This window comes from Muscardinus avellanarius (assembly GCF_963383645.1).
Source record: "Muscardinus avellanarius genome assembly, chromosome: 9".
Lineage (NCBI taxonomy): Eukaryota > Metazoa > Chordata > Mammalia > Rodentia > Gliridae > Muscardinus > Muscardinus avellanarius.
Genome location: NC_137795.1, coordinates 89,538,282 through 89,558,857, shown reverse-complemented (window position 1 = coordinate 89,558,857; position 20,576 = coordinate 89,538,282). Strand labels below are relative to the sequence as shown.

Below are 20,576 nucleotides of genomic sequence, written 5' to 3'. Positions count from 1 at the left end.
ACAAAAATATAAAAAGGGCTAGGTATAGCTCAGAGGTAGAATGCCCCTGGATTCAAACCCCAGTACCACACACACATTAGTTAATTAATTAAAGAATTAAAATAGCTGGGCGTGGTGGCGCACACTTGTAATCCCAGCACTTGGGAGGCTGAGACAGGAGGATCGCACAGGTTCGAAGCCAGCCTCAGCTACTGAGTGAGCCTTTCAGCAACTTAGTGAGACCCTGTTTCCAAATAAAATATAAAAATAGGTCTGAGAGTGTAGCCCAGGTGTAGTTAATCCCCTGGGTTCCATCCTCAGTACCAAAAAAAAAAAAAAAAATTAAAATAGGATTAGGGATGTAGCTCAGAGTTAGAATGTCAGTGTTAGAATGCCACTGGGTTCAATCCCCAGAACCCCCACCTATACACACACACACACACACACACACACACACACACACACACAACTATAGACAAACAGAAAATAATAACCACAAAACTCACCACTCACCTACCGATAGCAAAACTCTCTTCAGATTATTTTCAGAAAAGAACCCAAGGGCATTTTTTTTTTTTTTTTTTTTTTTTTGCGGATCTGGAGATGGAACCCAGGGACATTCAACCTCTGAGCTATACCCCCTGCCCTATTTTTTATTATTATTTATTTATTTAGTCATTTATTCGGTTTTTTTTTATTGGCACTGGGGGTGGAACCCAGGGGCTTTTCTACCTCCAGGCTATACTCCCATACATATTTTATACTCTATTTGGAAACAGGGTCTCACTAAGTTGCTGAGAGCCTCACTAAGTAGCTGAGGCTGGCTTTGAACCTTTCTCACCCTCCCAAGCACTGGGATTATAAGCATGCGCCACCACGCCCAGCTTATTTATTTTGAAGCAGGGTCTCAGTAAGTAGCTGAGGCTGGCCGCAAACCACGATCCTCTGGTCTCAGCCTCCTGAATGCTGGGATTACAAGCATGGGCTATCGTGCCCAGTAGCATTCTACTTCTGAACTATGCCCCAGTTTTATTTATTTATTTATTTATTCATTTATATATTTATTTATTTTTGCAGGGCTGGGCATGGAACCCAGGGGCATTCTACCTCCCAGCTACACCCCCAGCCCCCTTTTTTTTTTTTTTTTTTTTTTTTTTTTTTTTTTTTTTTGCCTGTGTGGGGATGGAATCCAGGGGCATTCAACCTCCAAGCTACAGTCCCTATTTTTATTTTTTTTATTTATTTTTTAATTTTTTTGGTGGTACTGGGGTTCCCGGAAGCCCTTCTACCTCTGGGCTACACTCCCAGACCTATTTTCACATTTTTATTTGGAAACAGGGTCTCGTAAGCCAGCATGTGCAGCTGGCTTCGAACCTGCGCAATCCTCCTATCTCTGCCTCCCAAGCGCGGGGATTACAAGCGTGCGCCACCACGCCCGGCTATTTTTATTTTTTGAAACAGGGTCTCACTAAGTAGCTGAGGCTGTCCACGAACCGCGATCCTCTGGTCTCAGCCTTCCGAATGCTGAAACATGTGTGTGGTACTGGGGTTTGAATCCAGGGGCATTCTACCTCTGAGCTATACCCTAGCCCTTTTTATATTTTTGTTTTTCAGCAACTTAGTGAGACCCTGTTTCCAAATAGAGTATAAAATATGTATGGGAGTATAGCCTGGAGGTAGAAAAGCCCCTGGGTTCCACCCCCAGTGCCAATAAAAAAAAAAACGAATAAATGACTAAATAAATAAATAATAATAAAAAATAGGGCAGGGGGTATAGCTCAGAGGTTGAATGTCCCTGGGTTCCATCTCCAGATCCGCAAAAAAAAAAAAAAAACATATTTTTTGAATCCCGAATGCTGGGATTACAAGCATGAGCTACCACAGCCAGCTCTTATTCTTTACTTTGAAACAGGGTCTCACTGGAGGGCCTCACTAAAGTAAGTAGCTGAGGCTGTCTGTGAACTGTGATCCTTCAGTCTCAGCCTCCTGATTGCTGGGATTAAAAGTGTGCGCCACCACTTCCGGGTTCAAAGCAATCTTTTTTTTTTTTTTTTTTTTTTTGCGGGTCTGGGGATGGAACCCAGAGGCATTTGGCTTTCAGGCTACACCCCCTGCCCTTTTTTTTTTTTTTTTTTTTTTTTGTGTGTGTGTGTGTGTGTGTGTGTGTGTGTGTGGTACTGGGGGTGGAACCCAGAGGCTTTCTACCTCTGGGCTATACTCTCAGCCCTATTTTATATTTTATTTGGAAACAGGGTTTCACGAAGTTACTGAGAGCCTCACTAAGTAGCTGAGGCTGGCTTCGAACCTGGGTGATCCTCCTGTCTCAGCCTCCCAAGTGCTGGGATTACAAGCATGTGCCACCACACCCGGCTCCCTGCCCTATTTTATTCTTTATTTTGAAACAGGTTCTCACTGAGTTGCAAAGGGCCTCACTAAGTAGCTGAGGCTGTCCGTGAACCCCAATCCTCCTGTCTCACCTTCCCAAGTGCTGGGATTACAAGTGTGTGCCACCATGCCACGCCTGGCTTTTTTTTTTTTTAAACATGGTCTCACTAAGTTGCCAAGGCTGGCCTTCAACCTGCGATCCTCCTGTCTCAGCCACCTAAATACTGGGATTACAGGTGTGTGCCACCACATCTGACTGTAGTTCTCTCTTAATTCTATGTTTTCACATTTAGCCACTTATCTTTGCTGAGCCTTTCCCCTGAAATGGCTCACGTGGCCCTGCAGCTGGCAGAGTATGGGATCATTGTGGCTTTGACCGCCTTCCTGGGCCATATCCGATTCCTTTCAAAGCTGCTTCCTCTGCGTGGCACTTAGCAGCTCCTGCTCCAGCCTTGAAGTGCTGGGTTTACAGGTGTGTGCCACACCGTGTGGCTTGTCTCCTTGACTGTACTAAAGAAAGCTAATAGAGGCTGAGACAGGAGGGTTACAGGTTCAGCACTAGCCATAGCAATTTAGCGAGGCCTTCAGAAACCTAGTGAGACCCTCCCTGATTTTAAAAAGACAGTAGGGAGACGGCTGACCAAATAAGGGCTAGTTTCATCTCATGATCTTAACATAGAATTTTGTTATAACGAATTTAAAGGGTCCAAAGTCTCAAGTCTGCAAACTTTGTAAAGAAAATAGGAAAAATATTCTTAGTGTGAACCCTGTGCCAAGGCCTCAGATTTGGCGAGTCCAGGTGGTATTCACCTGTCTTCATATTGCAGTCCCTACACTAGAGAAGAGACAGAACCCAAGGCCATGAGGCTGCGTGTGCCCAGCTTGTGTTCTCGATGGGATTCCCACCGTCCGCCTCCTCCTAGCGTGTGTGGGTGGTTTCCTTGAAGACAGTATGCAGTTTTAGGAACAAGTGTATTATTTTTCCGGCAGTTTACGTTCTCTTTCAGCCGTAGACTCAGCTGAGGCCGTAGCAGCATAAATCTCCAGGTGAATAACTCGTGGTAAAAGCAAGCAGAGGCCGTGCGCCTCCAGAGAGCAGCTCACGGCCGCTGAGCAGGCTGGGAGACGGCTTTTGCCAGCTGCTTCCAAAACCTGACGGGCAGGATCTGTGTAGACTAAATAATAATAAATCCTAAAGCCAGCAGGAATTATACAACTGCAAATCTGAAAACGATAGGGGTTTTCTGGTGTTACTCTGGAGTCCTCACTAGGCCTGTGCTGTCTGGGAGGTCAGTCATTTTATTCACATGGAGAGTGAAGAGAATGTGGTACCTTGTCTCCCTCCTCTCCAGTACCTCAGCTCAGGGTGATGATCCAAAGCACTGGCCCTTCTGCAAGTCAAGCATGGGTTACCCTCCGCAGCCCCTCCTCTGTCCCTGTGCCCCCAGCTTTAGTGACCATCGCAGCGGTCAGCTTCGTCAACTTCACGGTGGCACCGAAGGGGAGTTTGAACCTCCTTAAGACGCAGCTTTTTAGGGCTCTGAAGCGGGTGTCGGCGCAATCACCACTTTGTGTTTTCTTTTCCCCATCCCTCGTGCAGAGTACATCCAGAAATACGCCACGGAGGAGGCCCTGAAGGAGCAGGAAGAGGGCACTGGTGACAGCTCATCGGAGAGTTCTATGTCTGACTTTTCGGAAGACGAGGCCCAGGACATGGAGTTGTAGTAGAAAGAGCACTTGCTTTTCAGAAAGACTTATTTCCTAACCATGAGAAGCAGACTATAATATTCATATTTAAACAAAGCAATTTTTTTTATTACTAAACAAGGTTTTTATGAATAATAGCATTGATATATATATATTATATATCACCCTTTAGATCTTGATTTCCTGGTCATTTCTCAACCTGAGGTGCATAGCATATTCCCACATTCCATTTTGGTAGCAATATGCGGTCCGGATGCATGCATGCGTAAGTCCACGTGGCCAAGTCAGCCTGTGTGCTGCCGAACTGTCAGAAGAAGTAGCCGCTGATAGGTAGACAGACATGAGTAAAACTAACAGGAGAAAGAAACAAACCAAACCAACCAGCTCTTGGACGTGAAGATAGAATAGTGCTTTTTCAAAAAGGAAAGGAAAACAATTGGGGAGGAAGAGACCTGCTCTGGGAGCGTGTAGAGCCAGCCCTGTGCGAATCGGCTGCTCTTCCCTGGGAATCCTAGATGGGCCCACTCTGTGGGGGAACAGTGTAAAAGCAGGGAGCTAATTGGAGAATTGAAACCTAAAATAATATTTTCGACTTGGATTTTAAGTGCATTTTTATATGTAGCTTCCCGCCTTCACGCTACCAGACCTGCGGCCACGGCGTTTTGCTTTGGAGAGCCCTTTGGACGTGGTTTCTGAACCTGAATTCTTTTTCGTGGGGTACAGCTTGTAATTCAGACCTTTTTGAGTGGACAGGACAGGAGGAGAAGAGAGACTGGAAGATGCTTCCTCTCATCCCACACAGCCCGAAGCCGCAACTTGGTGTGGGGCCAGCTGAGACCGCTGCCCTGGACTGAGCTTTAAACTGGAGGGGCTTTTTGTTTGGTTGGTTTTTTTGTTTTGTTTTGTTTTTTACATTTGTGTGGCTTTTGCTTAGACAGGTTACAAACTTAATCTTCACCTACCAAGAGACGGTCTTCTCCCTGGACAAGCCGCTCAGTGGACCCTTAGACGCGGGAAGAAGATGGGCCAGGGCCCGGGGCGCCCTTTTTGGGGTTTGGGTTGTTTTTTCTCCTGTGCTGCTCCGGGCAGCCTGGCATCCTCTGCTGTGGGAGTGGGAAATGGGTATTTCAGACCCAGCGCACATTCTAAACTTAAGATGAATAATAATTGGAACAAATAAAGTTTCTTGAACCCAGAGTGGCTCAACATGGGGAAAACAGCTTTCTTAGAGTGGCTGACTAGGAAGAAGGCCTCGGCAGCGTGACCTGGTAGGCGGGTGTGAAGGAAGGACTCTGGGCGCCTTAAGAGCAAGTGGCTGAGATGCCCGCTCGTCCAGGGTTTGCTCAGCAGCCTGGTGTCCAGTTGCCGTGGAGTTCTCAGATCTGAATGCTGCCTGCTGGATCTGGAGGGGAACTGGGAGGCGATTTAGACAGCAGCTCTGTATTCTTTTTTCTTTTTATTTTTTCTTTCACCAAATAGGACAATAGCAGAATTAGCCAATCTTAAAAGATTCTAAAGACAACTTCTGAATGTCCCCTGGGATAATTTTTCTTTTCGTGTGTCTTTAGTTTAGAAGTGCTGTACTCCACAAAGCTTAAGTCAATGAGGTTGGAAAGTACCCTATCTTTTTTTTTAATTCAAAAAGCACAATCAATCTTTTCTTTCGAAAAGCTATATAAAGTACAACTTGCTCTTAGCATGATTATTTTCCTAAATGAAAAGACAAAGAAATTACTTATTTTATGTTAATTACGGGCATGAAGCAAAAGGTTTTCTTTAAGAAGTGCAGTTCTGTGGGGCTGTGGTTAGTTAACTGTGCTATCTCTAGCATTTGTGGCTTGTCGGAAGGGTGGTATTAACTCTGAACACGTAATGGTGTACTTTACCTAGCACACCTGTCTCTGCTTGGGAGGAGGTCTCTGCGGGCGCTGGCCCCGGCTTCCCTGCCCATCAGCAGCCCGTGCTGTAACTTACTGTAGGTGCTACTTAGGGTAGGCTTGAAGTGCTGGCTGGTGATAAGAGTTCAAACAATAAAAAAATGTATTTTTTCAATATTGTATAAACAATAGTGTTCTAATTACCTTTCCAAAACAATGTCTAGATGATTGCTTTTGGTCTTGGTGGGGGGAGCTAGTGGAGCCGGCGGGGGCAGGCTTGTGAGCTGCTGCACGGCTCTGCCCCTCGCCGTAGTCGTCTGGGGGAAACACTGGCCTTCCTGTCTGAGCCGTGGCCACCGGGTGGAGCAGGTCCGAGTGTGGCTGCAGCGTGTGTGTGGCAAGGGTGTGACTGGAAGCACCTGGGATTGCTGCCCAGATCACACTCCCCAAGCCTCCCCTTTCTGGGTGCCAACCCTGACCCAGGGCATGCTTTGGCTTTCTGGGCTTTTTCTTCTCCACTGGGAAGTTGGCTTTCAGTACGTGGGACAGAATCTCTTGTGTTAATTTCTGTCCCTCCCCTGCTCCTGGGTAAGGTGGGAATAGAGACCACACGGGCAGAGAGGCAGTGGAAGAAGGCTTGGCTAGGACTTTGGGAACTCTAGGCCCCGTAATACGTGGGCGCAGCAGGGAGTTTTGCGACTCCAAGAGCCTGGGCTGCCCAAGGGTGTCTAGATCTCAGAACACCTGCAGGGGCCTGGGGAGGCTGAACATTTGGCTCGCGAGGTGCGGGCGATAGATCAGAGCTGCTGCTGGCAGTTGCCCTGCCCTCTGCTGATTTTTGAAATCCCACCTTGTGGTTTACGAGCACAAGCCTTTCTTTGCCCCTGTTCATACGACAGCTCAAACCCCCGCCAAGCAGGAAACAAGGTGGCTGCGGCCCAGAGCCCGGTGCCCTCCGGAACCCAGCACGCAGTGTAGCCAGCCTGCACGCTGTTTTTTGGATATTTAGTCTTCAGTCTCGTAACCTTCCTTGAGATCACCATGCAGTTTCAACCAGCATTTTATACGAGTGAGATAATTATCAGAAGTTGCCATATAATCTCTCCAGTACTAACATTTTTCATGCATTTCAAAAAATGTTCTGATTGCCAACCGGCTAATCTAGGCTGCTGAGAAGCATCTCCCCTCAAAGGAATTTTGCCCTCAAAAAGGCTCCCTGAAGCCCTGGCCGTCCTGGCCCTGACTGGCTCTCTCCTAGGCCCCGTGTTGGGTGGCTGGGGACCACCACAGCTCCTCTGTTAGGCTGGCCGCCATCAGGCAAGTTTATAGACCCCACTTCTGGGAACTAGTGTTGGATTTAAAGTGGCATGTGGCCCTTCTCAGAAAAGTGAGAACCATGCACAAACATTAGCAAGAGCCCTCACGTCCTCAGCTCCCTGGTCCGGTTCAGAGCCTTGAATGAAATCATTTCTGACTGGACACCAAGAACTGCTTCCCTTTGGACTTCTGAACCCACGTCCGTACTTCCTCCGGCCACTGAGCGCAGGTGCGGGCCTGCAGAGGAGGGGCCAGGGCAGTGGCTGTGGGCTTGGGAAGAAATGGCCATTATTTACTGATTGTATTTGGTACCTATTGTGTGATACTTGAAGAGATAAAAGGGACTTACCAGCCCTTAACTGAAATCTGAGCTTTTTATTGCTTTTTTTTCCTCGCCCTGTCTCCTCCCACCTCCCCCCTTGCATTGTGATGATCTAGTGGCTCTTCTGTCACCAAGACAAATGCCTCCTCTGACTATAACCTCTAATAGTTGTGTATAATGAAAACTGTAAACTTTTTTAAATAAAATGTGTATATACCTTGGCAACCGGCTGGACCTTGGTCAATAAGGTAATAGCTCTCATGATGACTCAGCCCGTTTTTAACACTCCCCGTTCCTCTGAACAGCTCTTAGAAAGCCGATGACCAGATAGGTTAGGGGTGTGTGGCCCGCAGGCTGTAATAACCAAGAAGCCCTGGCCACAGCCCTGCCCCTGGCAGCTGCTTCTCTGCAACCAAGAAAAGCCATCTCTCCCATGAAGTCCTATAATCTGAGGGTCGCTCCGCCCCATCCTGTACCTAAGTCTTTTGACCTGCTTGGCCTAGAGTCCAGAGACAGTGCAACCTCCTTCCGGGACTGATCTGCCCGTCTGTGCCAAGTGCCAACCTCCACCCTGCTTGGGGTGTGGCCGCCGGCTTGCCTCGGTCACCGTGAGCCTTAGGCCAGGCCGCAGTTCCTTCCTAGCGCACGTGCCCCCAGTGGCCACCAGATGGCGACACTGCCCGGGCAGTCTTTTAGCAGGATCTAAAACAAAGGGAAGTTTTCCTTTGGTCTGCTCTTTCCCCCAATGTTCTGCTGCTGTTTGTTTATACCTTCCCCCAAAACCTCTCCTCCTCCCTGCCTCCGTGTATTCTCCGGGAGGTCCAGCTTTATGTCTACCTTCCGAGGGAACAGAGGAGACCACCTGGGCACTGCCCCCTCCCAGGAGCAAGGACAGCCTCAAGCCACGCGGTTCAGAAGCAGAAGGCTCAGCAGGTTCAGGCGGGTGGTCCTTGCTGACCCTTCACCCGAGGGGACGATGCCAGGGCCTTGGGTTCCAGTCCCCTCCATTACCCTCCTGGGGCTTCTGTGGGCCTTGGGCACTGCCATCTAGTGAAGCCCTGGTCTAGTGGCTCCTGACTGACACCTGGGACTCAGAGCTCTGTGTCTCGGTCTCCGGAGAGGAGACTGTGCGACATCAAGCCTTCCAGACCGAGGCTGAGTTCCGCCCTGGAGCCTTGGGAGCTTGGAGCCGGCACTGTCCAGCCTAAGAGGAAGAGCAGCCGGTCCATGGGACCTGTAGATCTGTTTACCCCACACAAGGCGGCGGCTCTGAAAGTGCCCCTTCTAGAAGAGGTCTCCACCTTCAGTGGGACTCCAGCGCCCCTCGTCCCCCGCCTAGGGGGTCACTGTCAACCTCGGCTGCTCCTCAGGGGGCAGGTGACTTTCTTGGGAAGGAGGATTAAGAGTTTCTGAGGCAGTGGGCCCAGAGCCCCAGAAGTCACTCGAAGGCGCCTGTCCCCCTCCCCCCCCAAGGAGTTGCTGTGACCCTGGGATGACCTGCTTCTCAGCTAGAACCAGAGCAGGTGGGATTTTTAGGACTCCCAGAATCCCGGGACCTGCAGCTGCCTGAGAGCCACCAATCCCAGCTGCCTTATTTGCAAGAGGCCCAGGACAGCCCCCGGCCGGGGCCAAGTCCTTCTCTCCTGTGTCACAACCTCTTAGAAGGAAAAAGTAGCCCCCCCGGCACTGCCCCGGGATTTAATGTTTGAAGGTGAAAAACGGAAGCATTTCCCAGCTGGTGGTGTGTGGTGTGTGCACGTGTCCATCTATAATGAAGGATGTTAAGGGGGTTTTGTTTTCAGTGGTACTGGGAATCAAACTCCGGGGCATTCTACCCCCAAGCTACAGCCCTAACCCTGTTTAACTTTTTATTTGAAACAAGAGCTCATTAAGTTGCTGAGGCTGGTTGTGAACCTGCGGTCCTGTCTCAGCCTCCCGAGCACTGGGATTACAAACAAGCGTGCACCACAGTGCCGGGCGAGGATGTTAGTTTTTAAATGAGGCCAGGCCCTTCTGCAGCCCCGGCCTCTGCAAGCTGTCAGGACTCGGCTCCCCAGACCTAGTGTCCAGAGGTGGCAGGAATAGATTTGGACCTGACCCTCGGGGTGCCCTGTCACTGACAATAAACCAGAAGAGGGAATGTTGGCCTGCAGATGTGCTTCAGCCTCCCTGGGCCTTGTCACTCCAGCCAGACAGCAAATCGGGGGCCTGCTACAGGCCACTTGTGTAAAAGTACAGAATAAAGCTGGGCATGGCGGCACGTGCCTGTGTGGCCTCCTGGCTGCTCAGGATGCTGAGGCAGGAAGGTTGCAAGTTTAAGGCCAGCCTGGGTAACACAGCAAAACCCTATCTCAAAATAAAAACTAGAAAGTAGGGATGGAGCTCAGTGGTAGAACACCCCTGGGTTCAACTCCTAGTACCCCTGTCAAAAAAAGTAAAATTAGCCGGGCACAGTGGCACACCTGTAGTCCCAGTACTTGGGAGGCTGAGACAATAGGATCACAGATTTGAGGACAGCCTCAAATAGTGAGACTCATTAGCCCAGTGAGACCCTGCTTCAAAAAAACAGGGTTGGGGGTGTAGCTCAGAGGTAGACTATCCCTGGGATCAATTCCCAGTATCTCTCTCTCATACACACACACACACATACACTAAAATTAATGCCTTACTTAATATACCCAAAATACTATTTAAAAATTAATGAACTGTTTTGCATGCTTATTTTTGTACTAAGTCTGAAATCCAGTGTGTGTTTTACACAGTCCATCTCAATTTGGATACTGAATTCTCAATTTTTTTTTTGGGGGGGGGGCGGGTCTGGGGATAGAACTCAGAGGCATTTGACCTTTAAGCTACACCCCCTGCCCAATTTTTTATTCTTTATTTTGAACAGGGTCTTACTGGGTTGAAGAGGGCCTCACTAAGTAGCTGAGGCTGAGGCTGACCGAGAACCACGATCCTCCAGTCTCAGCCTCCCAAATGCTGGGATTACAAGCACGTGCCACCACGCTCAGCTAAATTCTCAGTGTTTGAAGTGACATAAACCTACCAAAACAAAGGTGTTTTTGTTTTTGTTTTTTGTGGTGCTGGGGATGGAACCCAGAGGCTTTCTACCTTTGGGGTACACTCCCAGACCTATTTTGTATTTTATTTGGAAACAGGGTCTCACTAAGTTGCTGAGAGCCTCACCAAATAGCTGAGGCTGGCTTCGAACCTGTGCGATCCTCCCGTCTCAGCCTCCCAAGCGCGGGGATTATAAATTTACGCCACCACACCCAGCTGCAAAGCAAAGTTGCTTTGCAGAAAAACTTGAGAGCTTTTTTTTTTTTTTTTTTTTTTTTTTTCGGGTCTGGGGATGGAACCTGGAACCCAGGGGCATTTGGCCTCTGAGCCACATCCCCTGCCCTATTTTTATTCTTTATTTTGAAACAGTCTCACTAAGTTGCCTCACTAAGTAGCTGAGGCTGTCTGCGCGCCCCGATCCTCTGGTTTCAGCCTCCCGGAATGCTAGGACTAAAAGGGTGTGCCTGCCGGGCGTGGTTCAGAGCCAGCCCTGCTGGTTTGAGAGACCCTGTTTACAAAAAAATATATAAAAAAAGTATAAAATTAAAAAAGTATAAAAGTATAAAATAAAAAGTATTTTTAAAAAGTATAAAATAGGTCTGGGAGTGTAGCCTAGAGGTAGAAGGGTGCGCCACCAGGCACCCTTAAGAGTGCTTTTCTTAAGATTTAAAAGGCCAGGTTTAGTGACGCATGTCTGTAATCCTAGTACTTGCGAGGCTGAGACAGAAGGACCACAAGTTCAACAGAAGCCCAGCAGCTTGAGGCTTATGAAAACTTGTTGTAAGGTTGGGGCAGGGCTGGGAGCTAGGAGGTGGAGCCCTGCGATTCCGGGGACCAGGCCTCCCGCCCCAGAAGAAGAGGAGCAGAGTTCAGAGAGGACCCGGAGAGGGAGGGAGGCATTCTCTCCCGCCCGCCACCGGCCCCCGCGGCCACGCGGGGGCTGGAGGCTGATCCCCCACGAATAAAGCCTCTCATAACTTATTATGGATCTCGGCGTGTCTCTATGCGACTGGGGACACACACGCTCATACAATCTTACACTTGTCTCAATATTTAAAAAAATAAAGCCAGGTGTGATGGTACATACCTGCAGTCCCAGTACTTGGGAAGCTGAGACAGGATCATAGATTCTAGGACAGTCTCAGCAAGTAGTGAGACTCTCATCAACCTAGAGAGACCTTGTTTCCAAATAAGATAGGCAGGTGGTCTAGCTTAGAGGTAGAAGGCCCCTGGGTTCAATCCCCAGCCTGAAAAAAAAATAATTAAAATAGGGCTGGGAGTGTGCTTCAGAAACAGAACGCCTTTGGGTTCAACCTTCAGTACAAAAAAAAAAAAAAAATTAGCCAGACATAATGGTACTCACCTGTAATCCCAGTACTTGGGAGACTGGGACAGGAGGATGGAGGCCAGCCTCAGCAATTTAGAGACCCTGTTTCAAAATAAAAAGGGCCGGGGGTAAAGGACAGAGACAGAACACCTCTCGGTTAAATCCCCAGTGCCAAATAATAAGAAAAAGACTTAATGTTACAGACCATGAAAAATTGGTTGCGCTGTGGCCACGCATGTCACGGCTGCCTGTTGGACAGCCCAGCCCCAGAAGAACCTAGCCACAGGGGGAATTTTAAGGGAAAACGTAACAGCAAACGTAGGAACAGCTTTTCTTGGGTGTTTGGAGCCCAATCCTGGACCTAACACTCTGCAGTGCTACTGGGGTCTGGAAGAGCGAGCGGGCGGTGCGTTGTCCTGCCCTGTGGACAGGCCCGAGGCGGGGACCCGGTGCCCCTGCCGCCTCCGCCCAGGCCCTGCTCCAGGTGGGAGGCTCCCCGCGGCGCCGGGCAGCGCCTCCGGCCCCTGCGGGGGAGGCGTCCAGGATCAGAAGGCCCCGCTGGCGAGCGCGTGGACGGTCCCAGCTGCAGGACTCTCCCCGACCCCGCACGCAGCTCGGGTGCTGGACCGCCCAGCCCTGCCTCCTGCGCCGCGGAGCTCGCGCGGCCACCAGGGGGCGCCCGAGCCTCGCGCTGCGCCCGCTCCAGGTGGGGAGGGTGCGGGCTCCACTTGATCGCGAGCCCTCCCCCCCCAGCCGAAAGGGAGCAGGCCTTCGCTACACTGCCCCCACGCCCCTCCTCGGGCCACCGCCCCATCTGATCTTTCCAGACAGAGGAAGCAGAGGTGGTGAAAGCGCCACACCGAGGGGCTCCCTGGAGGAGGGGGATCTTTGAGAGATGGGCTCCCTGGAGGAGGGGCTCCCTGAAGGGGGTCCCTGGAAGAGGGGTTCTTTGGGGCAGTTGGCTCCCTGCAGGTGGGGCTCCCTGGAAGGAGAATCCCGTGGGGAAGGGGCTCTTTGGGGAGGAGACTTCCCGGGGTAGGGGATCTTTGAAAGATGGGGCTCCCTGGAGGAGAGGCAAGGCGGTCAGGAGGCGGCCTGGGATCGCAGGGAGGTAGGAGTGGCCCCGGGTGAGGGCTGGTCAGGGTTCAGGTGGGCAGGGAGGTTAGGATGGTCAGGTGTCTGTCGCAGGAGGCCGGGGGGCTGAGGGACCTGAGTGGGAAAGGGCCCTGGGCTCGTGGGCCAAAGGGCAAGGCCTGAGGGAGGAAGCCCCAGGGCCAAAGCGGAAAGGGCTTGGGGAGACTGAGCGCAGGACGGCAGGGTCGCATCCCAGGCTCCCCTTTCTGTCTGTCTGACTCTGGGGCGGCAGCTGATCTCTTCTGAGCTGCCAGATCCATGGAGACACCCCACACGGCCAGGAGTTGAAGTCTTAAAGCTACAGCTGGCAGAGCCAGAGCAGGGCCAGCCACCTGGGGAGAGGGCTGGGAGTGGGACCCCAGGCCCAGTCAGGCCTCCTGAGGCCCTCCCCTGACTCCTGCCTGGCCCCGGGAAGCTGGGAGTTGGAGGGGAAAATATGTTTGTTGTTTAAAGCCTGGAGATTTGCGTGTCATTCATGTGGCAATAGGTACCTGCTACTCCATCTATGACTTTTGTGGAAGCATCGTTTTCCCCTAGCCTGCATATCTCCAGTTTTATTTTATTTTGGGTACTTTTTTTGTTCTTTATGGTACTGGGGAGAGAGCACAGGGACATTCTACTTCTGAGCTACTCTCCCAGCCTGATTTTATTTTTTACTTTGAAACAGGATCTAGACTTCTGAGGTAGTCTCCGAACCTGCAATCTTCCTGTTTCAGTCTCCCAAATACTGGGATTACAGCCGGGCGTGGTGGCGCACGCTTGTAATCCCCACGCTTGGGAGGCGGAGACAGGAGGATCGCGCAGGTTCGAAGCCAGCGGCGCTGGCGTAAGAGACCCTGTTTCAAAAATATAAAATAGGTCTGGGAGTGTAGCCCGGAGGAAGAAGGGCTTCCAGGAACCCCAGTACCACCAAAAAAAAAAAAAAAAAAAAAAAAAAATACTGGGATTACAGGCTTACACCACTATATCTGCCTTGGTACTAAGTAGGGTTTGAACCAGGGATGTTCTACCTCCAAGCTACACCCCCAACCCTTTTTATTTTTTGTTTTGAAACAGGGTTGTGCTAGTTTGCTGAGGCTGGCTTCAACCCTGTGAGCCTCCAATTACAGGGATTATAGGCATGTACTACTACTCCGGCTTACTTACTTACTTACTTAATTTATTTATTTATTTATTTATTTATTTATTTATATTTATGGGTCTGGGGATGGAACCCAGGGGCATTTGACCTCCGAGCTACACCCCCAGCCCTAATTTTTATTCTTTATTTTGAAACAGGGTCTCACTAAGTTGCAGAGGGCCTCACTAAATAGCTGAGGCTGTCCGTGAACCGTGATCCTCCGGTCTCAGCCTCCCAAATGCTGGGATTACAAGCGTGTGCCACCACGCCCAGCTCTACAGTTACTTTATAAGAGATACAACAATAATTTATATCATATTTAAGCACTACTTCATCTTTTTTATTTTTGGCGGTACTGGGGGTGGAGCCCAGGGGCTCTCTACCTCCAGGTTATACTTCCAGCCCTGTTTTTTATACTTTATTTGGAAACAGGGTCTCACTATGTTCCAAGAGCCTCACTAAGTAGCTGAGGCTGGCTTCGAACCTGTGCGATCCTCCTGTCTCAGCCTCCCAAGCACGGGGATTACAAGCGTGCGCCACCATGCCCGGCTTTCATCTTTTATTTTTTTATTTTTTTGTGGTACTGAGGGTGGAACCAGGGGCTTTTCTACCTCCGGGCTATATAAGCATGCACCTGTGCTCTAAGTGCTACTTTAAAATGTTTGTTTCCGCTGGGCGTGGTGGCGCACGTTTGTAATCCCAGCATTTGGGAGGCTGAGACCAGAGGATCACGGTTCGCGGACAGCCTCAGCTACTTAGTGAGGCCCTCTGCAACTCAGTGAGACTCTGTTTCAAAATAAAGGATAAAAATTTGGGCAGGGGTTGTAGCTCGGAGGTCAAATGCCTCCGGGTTTCATCCCAGACCCACACACACACACACACACAAAAAAAAATCATATGACCCCATGGAGACCACAGATCTAAGCTACTAAAAATAAATTTTAAATTTTAAATAAATAATCAAATGTTTCCATCAGGCGTGGTGGCGCACACTTGTAATCCCAGCATTTGCGAGGCTGAGACAGGAGGATAGCGGTTCACAGACAGCCACACCTGCTTAGTGAGGCCCTTTGCAACTCAGTGAGACCCTGTTTCAAAATAAAGAGTAAAAACTAGGACTGGGAGTGTACTCAGAGGTGGACTGCCCCTGGGTTTCATCCCCAATACCGAAAAAAAAAAAAAAAAATAGGAATGAGGATGCAGCTCGGAGGTAGAATGCCCCTGGGTTTCATCCCTAGTACCACAAAAAATAAAATAAAATAAAATGTTTGTTTCCTATTTCTTACAACTGAACCCAACCTTCAGTGATTCGATATGAGACTGGAAAGGAGCCGGGCGTGGTGGCGCACATCTGTAATCTCAGTGCTTGGGAGCCTGAGACAGGAGGATTGCAGGTTTGAGGCCAGCCTCAGCAGTTTAGCAAGGCTCTCAGCAACTTAGCGAGACCCTGTTACCAAAATACAAAATAAAATAAAATAGGGCTGGGGGTATAATTTAGAGGTAGAATGCCCTAGGTCCAATCCCCAGCAACACACACACACACACACACACACACACACACACACACACATGTGCTAAGGATGTAGCTCAGTGGTAGTGCTTACCTAGCATGCCTGAGTCCCTGGATTGGAACCCCAGTGTGGCAAAATACATGCATACATACATACATGCATATATACATACATATATACGTACATAAGGAAGCCGGATTGCAAGTAATCAGGAACGGGCCGTTCGGCTCCTCCTGTCTTTCTGTTCCCCACCCTGGCTCTTCTTCCACTGGCAAGGCTACTTCATTGTCCAGGATTGCCATTGGGGCTCCAGATATCGTGTCTCAAGTCCCAGGTGGCAGGAGAAGGGGAGGAACAGGAAGGTGCTCATCTCCCAGGTGACAGGCCGAGGCGCCTTCTTGGAAGCCTCCTCTGTACCACGCATACCTCTCCTGGGCCAAACCAAGCCACATGGTCACACCCTGCTCTGAGGAAGCCGGGGAATTTACCTCTTCAGCAGGGCATCTTGGTCCCTTAATAAAATTGGGGTCGCCCAATGCTATGTGTGGAACTTTTGTTTGAAACCTACTAGAACAAGTCAACTTTAAAAATATTACATATCACGCCGGGCGTGGTGGCGCACGCTTGTAATCCCAGTGCTTGGGAGGCTGAGACAGGAGGATCGCACAGGTTCACAGCCAGCCTCAGCTACTGAGTGAGGCTCTCAGCAGCTTAGACCCTGTTTCCAAATAAAGTATAAAATATGTCTGGGAGTATAGCCTGGAGGTAGAAAAGCCCCTGGGTTCCACCCCCAGTACCACCAAAAAAAATAATAATAATAAAAAAAATAAAATAAGGCAGGAGGTGTAGATCAGATGTCAAATGCCCCTGAGTTCCATCCCCAGACCCGCCAAAAAAAAAATTACATATCATATATATGTTTTGCATATATATTCAAAACTTACCTGTAAGCAAAACACTACACACTGCATTTATGGATGAAATGATATGATGTCTGGCTTTGTTTCAAAATAATCCAGGGAGCCGGGCATGGTGCAGGACACTCGTAATCCCAGTACTTGGGAGGCTGAGACAGGAGGATCAAAGGTTCATGGCCAGCCTCAGCAATTTAGTGAGGCCCTCTGCAACTTAGTGAGACTCTGTTTTTAAAAAAAAAAAAAGAGTAAAATCAGGTTATCTTGGTGTGTTGGCGCATTCTTATAATCCCAGCACTTGGGAGGCTGAGACAGGAGGATCACAGATTCGAGGACAGCCTCAGCAAGTAGTGAGACTTTCATCAACCTAGTGAGACCCTGTTTCAAAATAAAAAAAAATAAAATAGGGCTGGGGTGTAGCTCGGAGGTAGAATGCCCCTGGGTTCAATCTCTAGTGTTGCAGCACATACCTGTAATCCCAGTACTTGGAGGCTGAGACAGGAGGATTGCAGGTTCCACAACTCAGTGAGGCTCACATCAACTTAGCTAGACACTGTTTCCAAATAAAAAATAATAGGACTAGAGTGTTGCTCAGAGGTGAAATGCCCCTGGGTTCAATCCCTAGCACAAGAAAGAAAGGAAGGAAGGAAGGAAGGAAGGAAGGAAGAAAGAAAGAAAGAAAGAAAGAAAGAAAGAAAGAAAGAAAGGGGAAGGAGAAAGGGAGGGAGAGAAAGAAAGAAAAAGAAAGAAAGAAGAAAGGGAAGGAGAGAGAGAGAAAGAAAGAAAGAAAGAAAGAAAGAAAGAAGAGGGAAGGAGAAAGGGAGGGAGAGAAAGAAAGAAAAAGAAAGAAAGAAGAAAGGGAAGGAGAGAGAGAGAAAGAAAGAAAGAAAGAAAGAAAGAAAGACAGACAGACAGACAGACAGACATTGGGATTCTATTACTAAGAAAAAGGAAACTAAGGCCTTGGGGACACAGAGTCTCTGTCAGTTACTGGAAGCAGATAGGATCTCAATCCCTTCTATCCTCACTATCCTCATCTCAATCCCTTCGATCCTCGTCCTGGGGACTGAGCCTAAGGGCATTCATTCTACCTCGGAGCCACACCTTCAGCAGCTCTTTTTCTATTTTTATTTGTGAAACAGGGTCTTACTAACTCGCTGGGGCTGGCCTTGAACCCGTGATCCTCTTGTCAGGAACCTATGTACTAGGATCACAGGCGTGCTCCACTGCACCCAACTGATCGCAGCTTCCTTCTCTCTCTCTCTCTCTCTCTCTCTCTCTCTCTCTCTCTCTCTGTCTGTCTGTCTTGTGGTACTGGGGATTGAACCCAGGGGCATTTTACCTCCAAACTACATCCCAGCCCTATTTTATTTTTTTAATTTTGAAATAGGGCCTCACTAAATTGCTGAGGCTGGCTGCAAATCTGCAATCCTCCTATCTCAGCCTCCCAGGTACGGGGATTTCAGGTGTGCACACGCACGCCCGGCTCTGATCTCAGTTTCTAACCTGCAGCGATGGGCTGGATGTGTTAGGATCTGATCCCCCACGGTTTTTGTTTTGTGCAGTGCTGGGGAGTGAACCCAGGGCCTTGCATGTGCTAGGCAGGTGCTGTAGCACCAACTTACAGCCCCAGCCACAATGCCCCATCATCCACCGCGCCACCAGCTAGACGCCTGAACTCACTGCCTGTGCCCAGATTTGCAATGTGGGCCTGGGAGGAAGGGAGACAGTGGGTAGATCTGAAGGCGTAGGACACCCCAGCCTGGGCGCGAGCAGCTTAATATGAGCTATATTCAGCACGTTCCTCACTGGAGCAACACCTCCCAGATCCAGTAATCACTCTTAGGTAGGAGTTCAGTATGGCTGACTATACTGAGTGTGTGTGTGTGTGTGTGTGTGTGTGTGTGTGTGTGTGTGTGTGTGTTACTGGGGATTGAACCCAGAGATACACCCCCAGCCCTAATTTATTATCATTTATTTATTTATTTATTTATTCGTGGTACTGGGGTTCCTGGAAACCCTTCTACCTCCAGGCTACACTCCCAGACCTATATTATATTTTTATTTGGAAAAAGGGTCTCTAAAGCCAGCGCAGTTGGCTTCGAACCTGTACGATCCTCTTGTCTTTGCCTCCCAAGCGCGGGGATTACAAGCGTGCGCCACCGCGCCCGGCTTTATTTTTTTATTTTCAAACAAGGTCTTACTAAGTTGCGGGGGGGCCTCACTAAGTTACTGAGGCTGGCTTTGAACCTGCGATCCTCCTGTTTCAGTTTGGCCTGCTCTTGCTCTCTGAGCACAGGGGGAGGCCGAGGTGTGCTGTACTGTGGAGAGGTGAGGGTGCACCAGGTGCTGAGCTGACAAAGGACGCCCAGCAAGCGAAAGGCGCTTGAGACTGGAGGCTTTGCCCTGCCTCGCTGCCACCTGCGGCTCGGGGGCCCGCAGGGAACCGTGGCTCTCTGCCTGTCTCTAGCCCGGCACAGATGAGTATAAAAAGCTGGACCGCGAAGCCTCCACGCCAATGCTGACAATAACGACAGCAGCTCCCACGGTGCTGTTCCAGGAGCTGAGCTAAGGGCTTAACTTTGATCAGGCTTCGAGGCCGGGCGATCGGCCTGCAGAGGACACCTGTCATCCCGCCTGCCCAGCACCTGTTCCCTCCTCTGCTGGTATCGATCCAGCCATGCCGATACGCGCCACACTCATTCTCCACCATATGGTTCTGGAAGGTCCCTCTCCCTCCCTCGCAGGTAGGTGCCCCACTCGGAGTTCACAAAGGAGCTGGGGCTTTTGCTGGCACCATCTGGAGGGAGAAGAGCCTTTCCTCCAGGTGGCAGCGCTGATGAGGGATGAGCCTGCAGCCAGCCAGCCTGGGCTCTGGATGCTAAGACTCCTGCGTGCCTGTGTTACTGGGGACTGAACCCAAGCACTCTACCACCTAGCAACATACCAGCCCCCACCATTTATATATTTATTTATTTATTTTTGGTGGCACTGGGGGTGGAACCCAGAGGCTTTCTACCTCCGAGCTATACTCCCAGACCTATATTATATTTTATTTGGAAACAGGGTCTCACTAAGTTGCTGAGAGCCTCACTCAGTAGCTAGGGCTGGCTTCGAACCTGTGCGATCCTCCTGTCTCAGCCTCCCAAGCGCGGGGATTACAAGCGTGCGCCACCACGCCTGGCTCCCCCTTTATTTTTAAGCCAGGTTACATTGGCTTTCTGTCTTTGTGTGTGTGTGTGTGTGTGTGTGTGTGTGTGTGTGTGTGTGGTACTGGGGATGGAACCTAGGGTCCTTCTACCTCCGGGCTACACTCCCAGCCCTATTTTATACTTTATTTGGAAACAGGGTCTCACTAAGTTGCTGAGAGCCTCACTAAGCTGCTGAGGCTGGCTTCGAACCTGTGCGATCCTCCTGTCTCAGCCTCCCAAGTGCAGGTATTACAAGCGTGCGCCACCACGCCCAGCTCTGTAATTTGTTTTTATTTTTGTGTTACTGGGGATTGAACCCAGGGACATTCTACCTCTGAGCTACACCCCAAATCTATTTTATTTATTTATTTATTTATTTATTTATTTATTTATTTATTTGCAGGTCTGGAGATGGAACCCAGAGGCATTTGACCTCCAAGCTATACCCCTTGCCCTATTTTTAATTCTTTATTTTGAAACAGGGTCTCACTAAGTTGCGGAGGGCCTCACTAAGCAGCTGAGCCTGTCCGCGAAGCGCGATCCTCTGGTCTCAGGCTCCCGAGTGCTGGGATGACAAGCGTGCGCCACCGCGCCCGGCTTCTATTTTATTTTTAATTTTTGAAACAGGATTTTGCTAGGTTGCTGAGTCTCACTACTTGCGGAGGCTGTCCTCAAACCTGTGACCCTCCTGTCTCAACCCCCGAGCACTGAGATTACAAGCATGCGCCA

The 20,576-nt window shown here is 49.7% G+C and overlaps 1 protein-coding gene across 2 annotated transcripts in view; it reads left to right on the top strand.

Annotated features, from left to right (window-relative positions):
* The window catches only part of UBE2H (ubiquitin conjugating enzyme E2 H), a gene marked incomplete at both ends in the record, with an annotated part of 115,920 nt that extends 111,831 nt beyond the window's left edge, over positions 1 to 4,089 (top strand). For both annotated transcript variants that reach the window (XM_080701450.1, XM_080701449.1), the window contains one exon: positions 3,965 to 4,089. In XM_080701450.1, the coding sequence (XP_080557576.1) occupies positions 3,965 to 4,089 (125 nt within the window). The remainder of the gene's footprint in view (positions 1 to 3,964) is intronic.
* Positions 4,090 to 20,576: the final 16,487 nt, after the last annotated feature.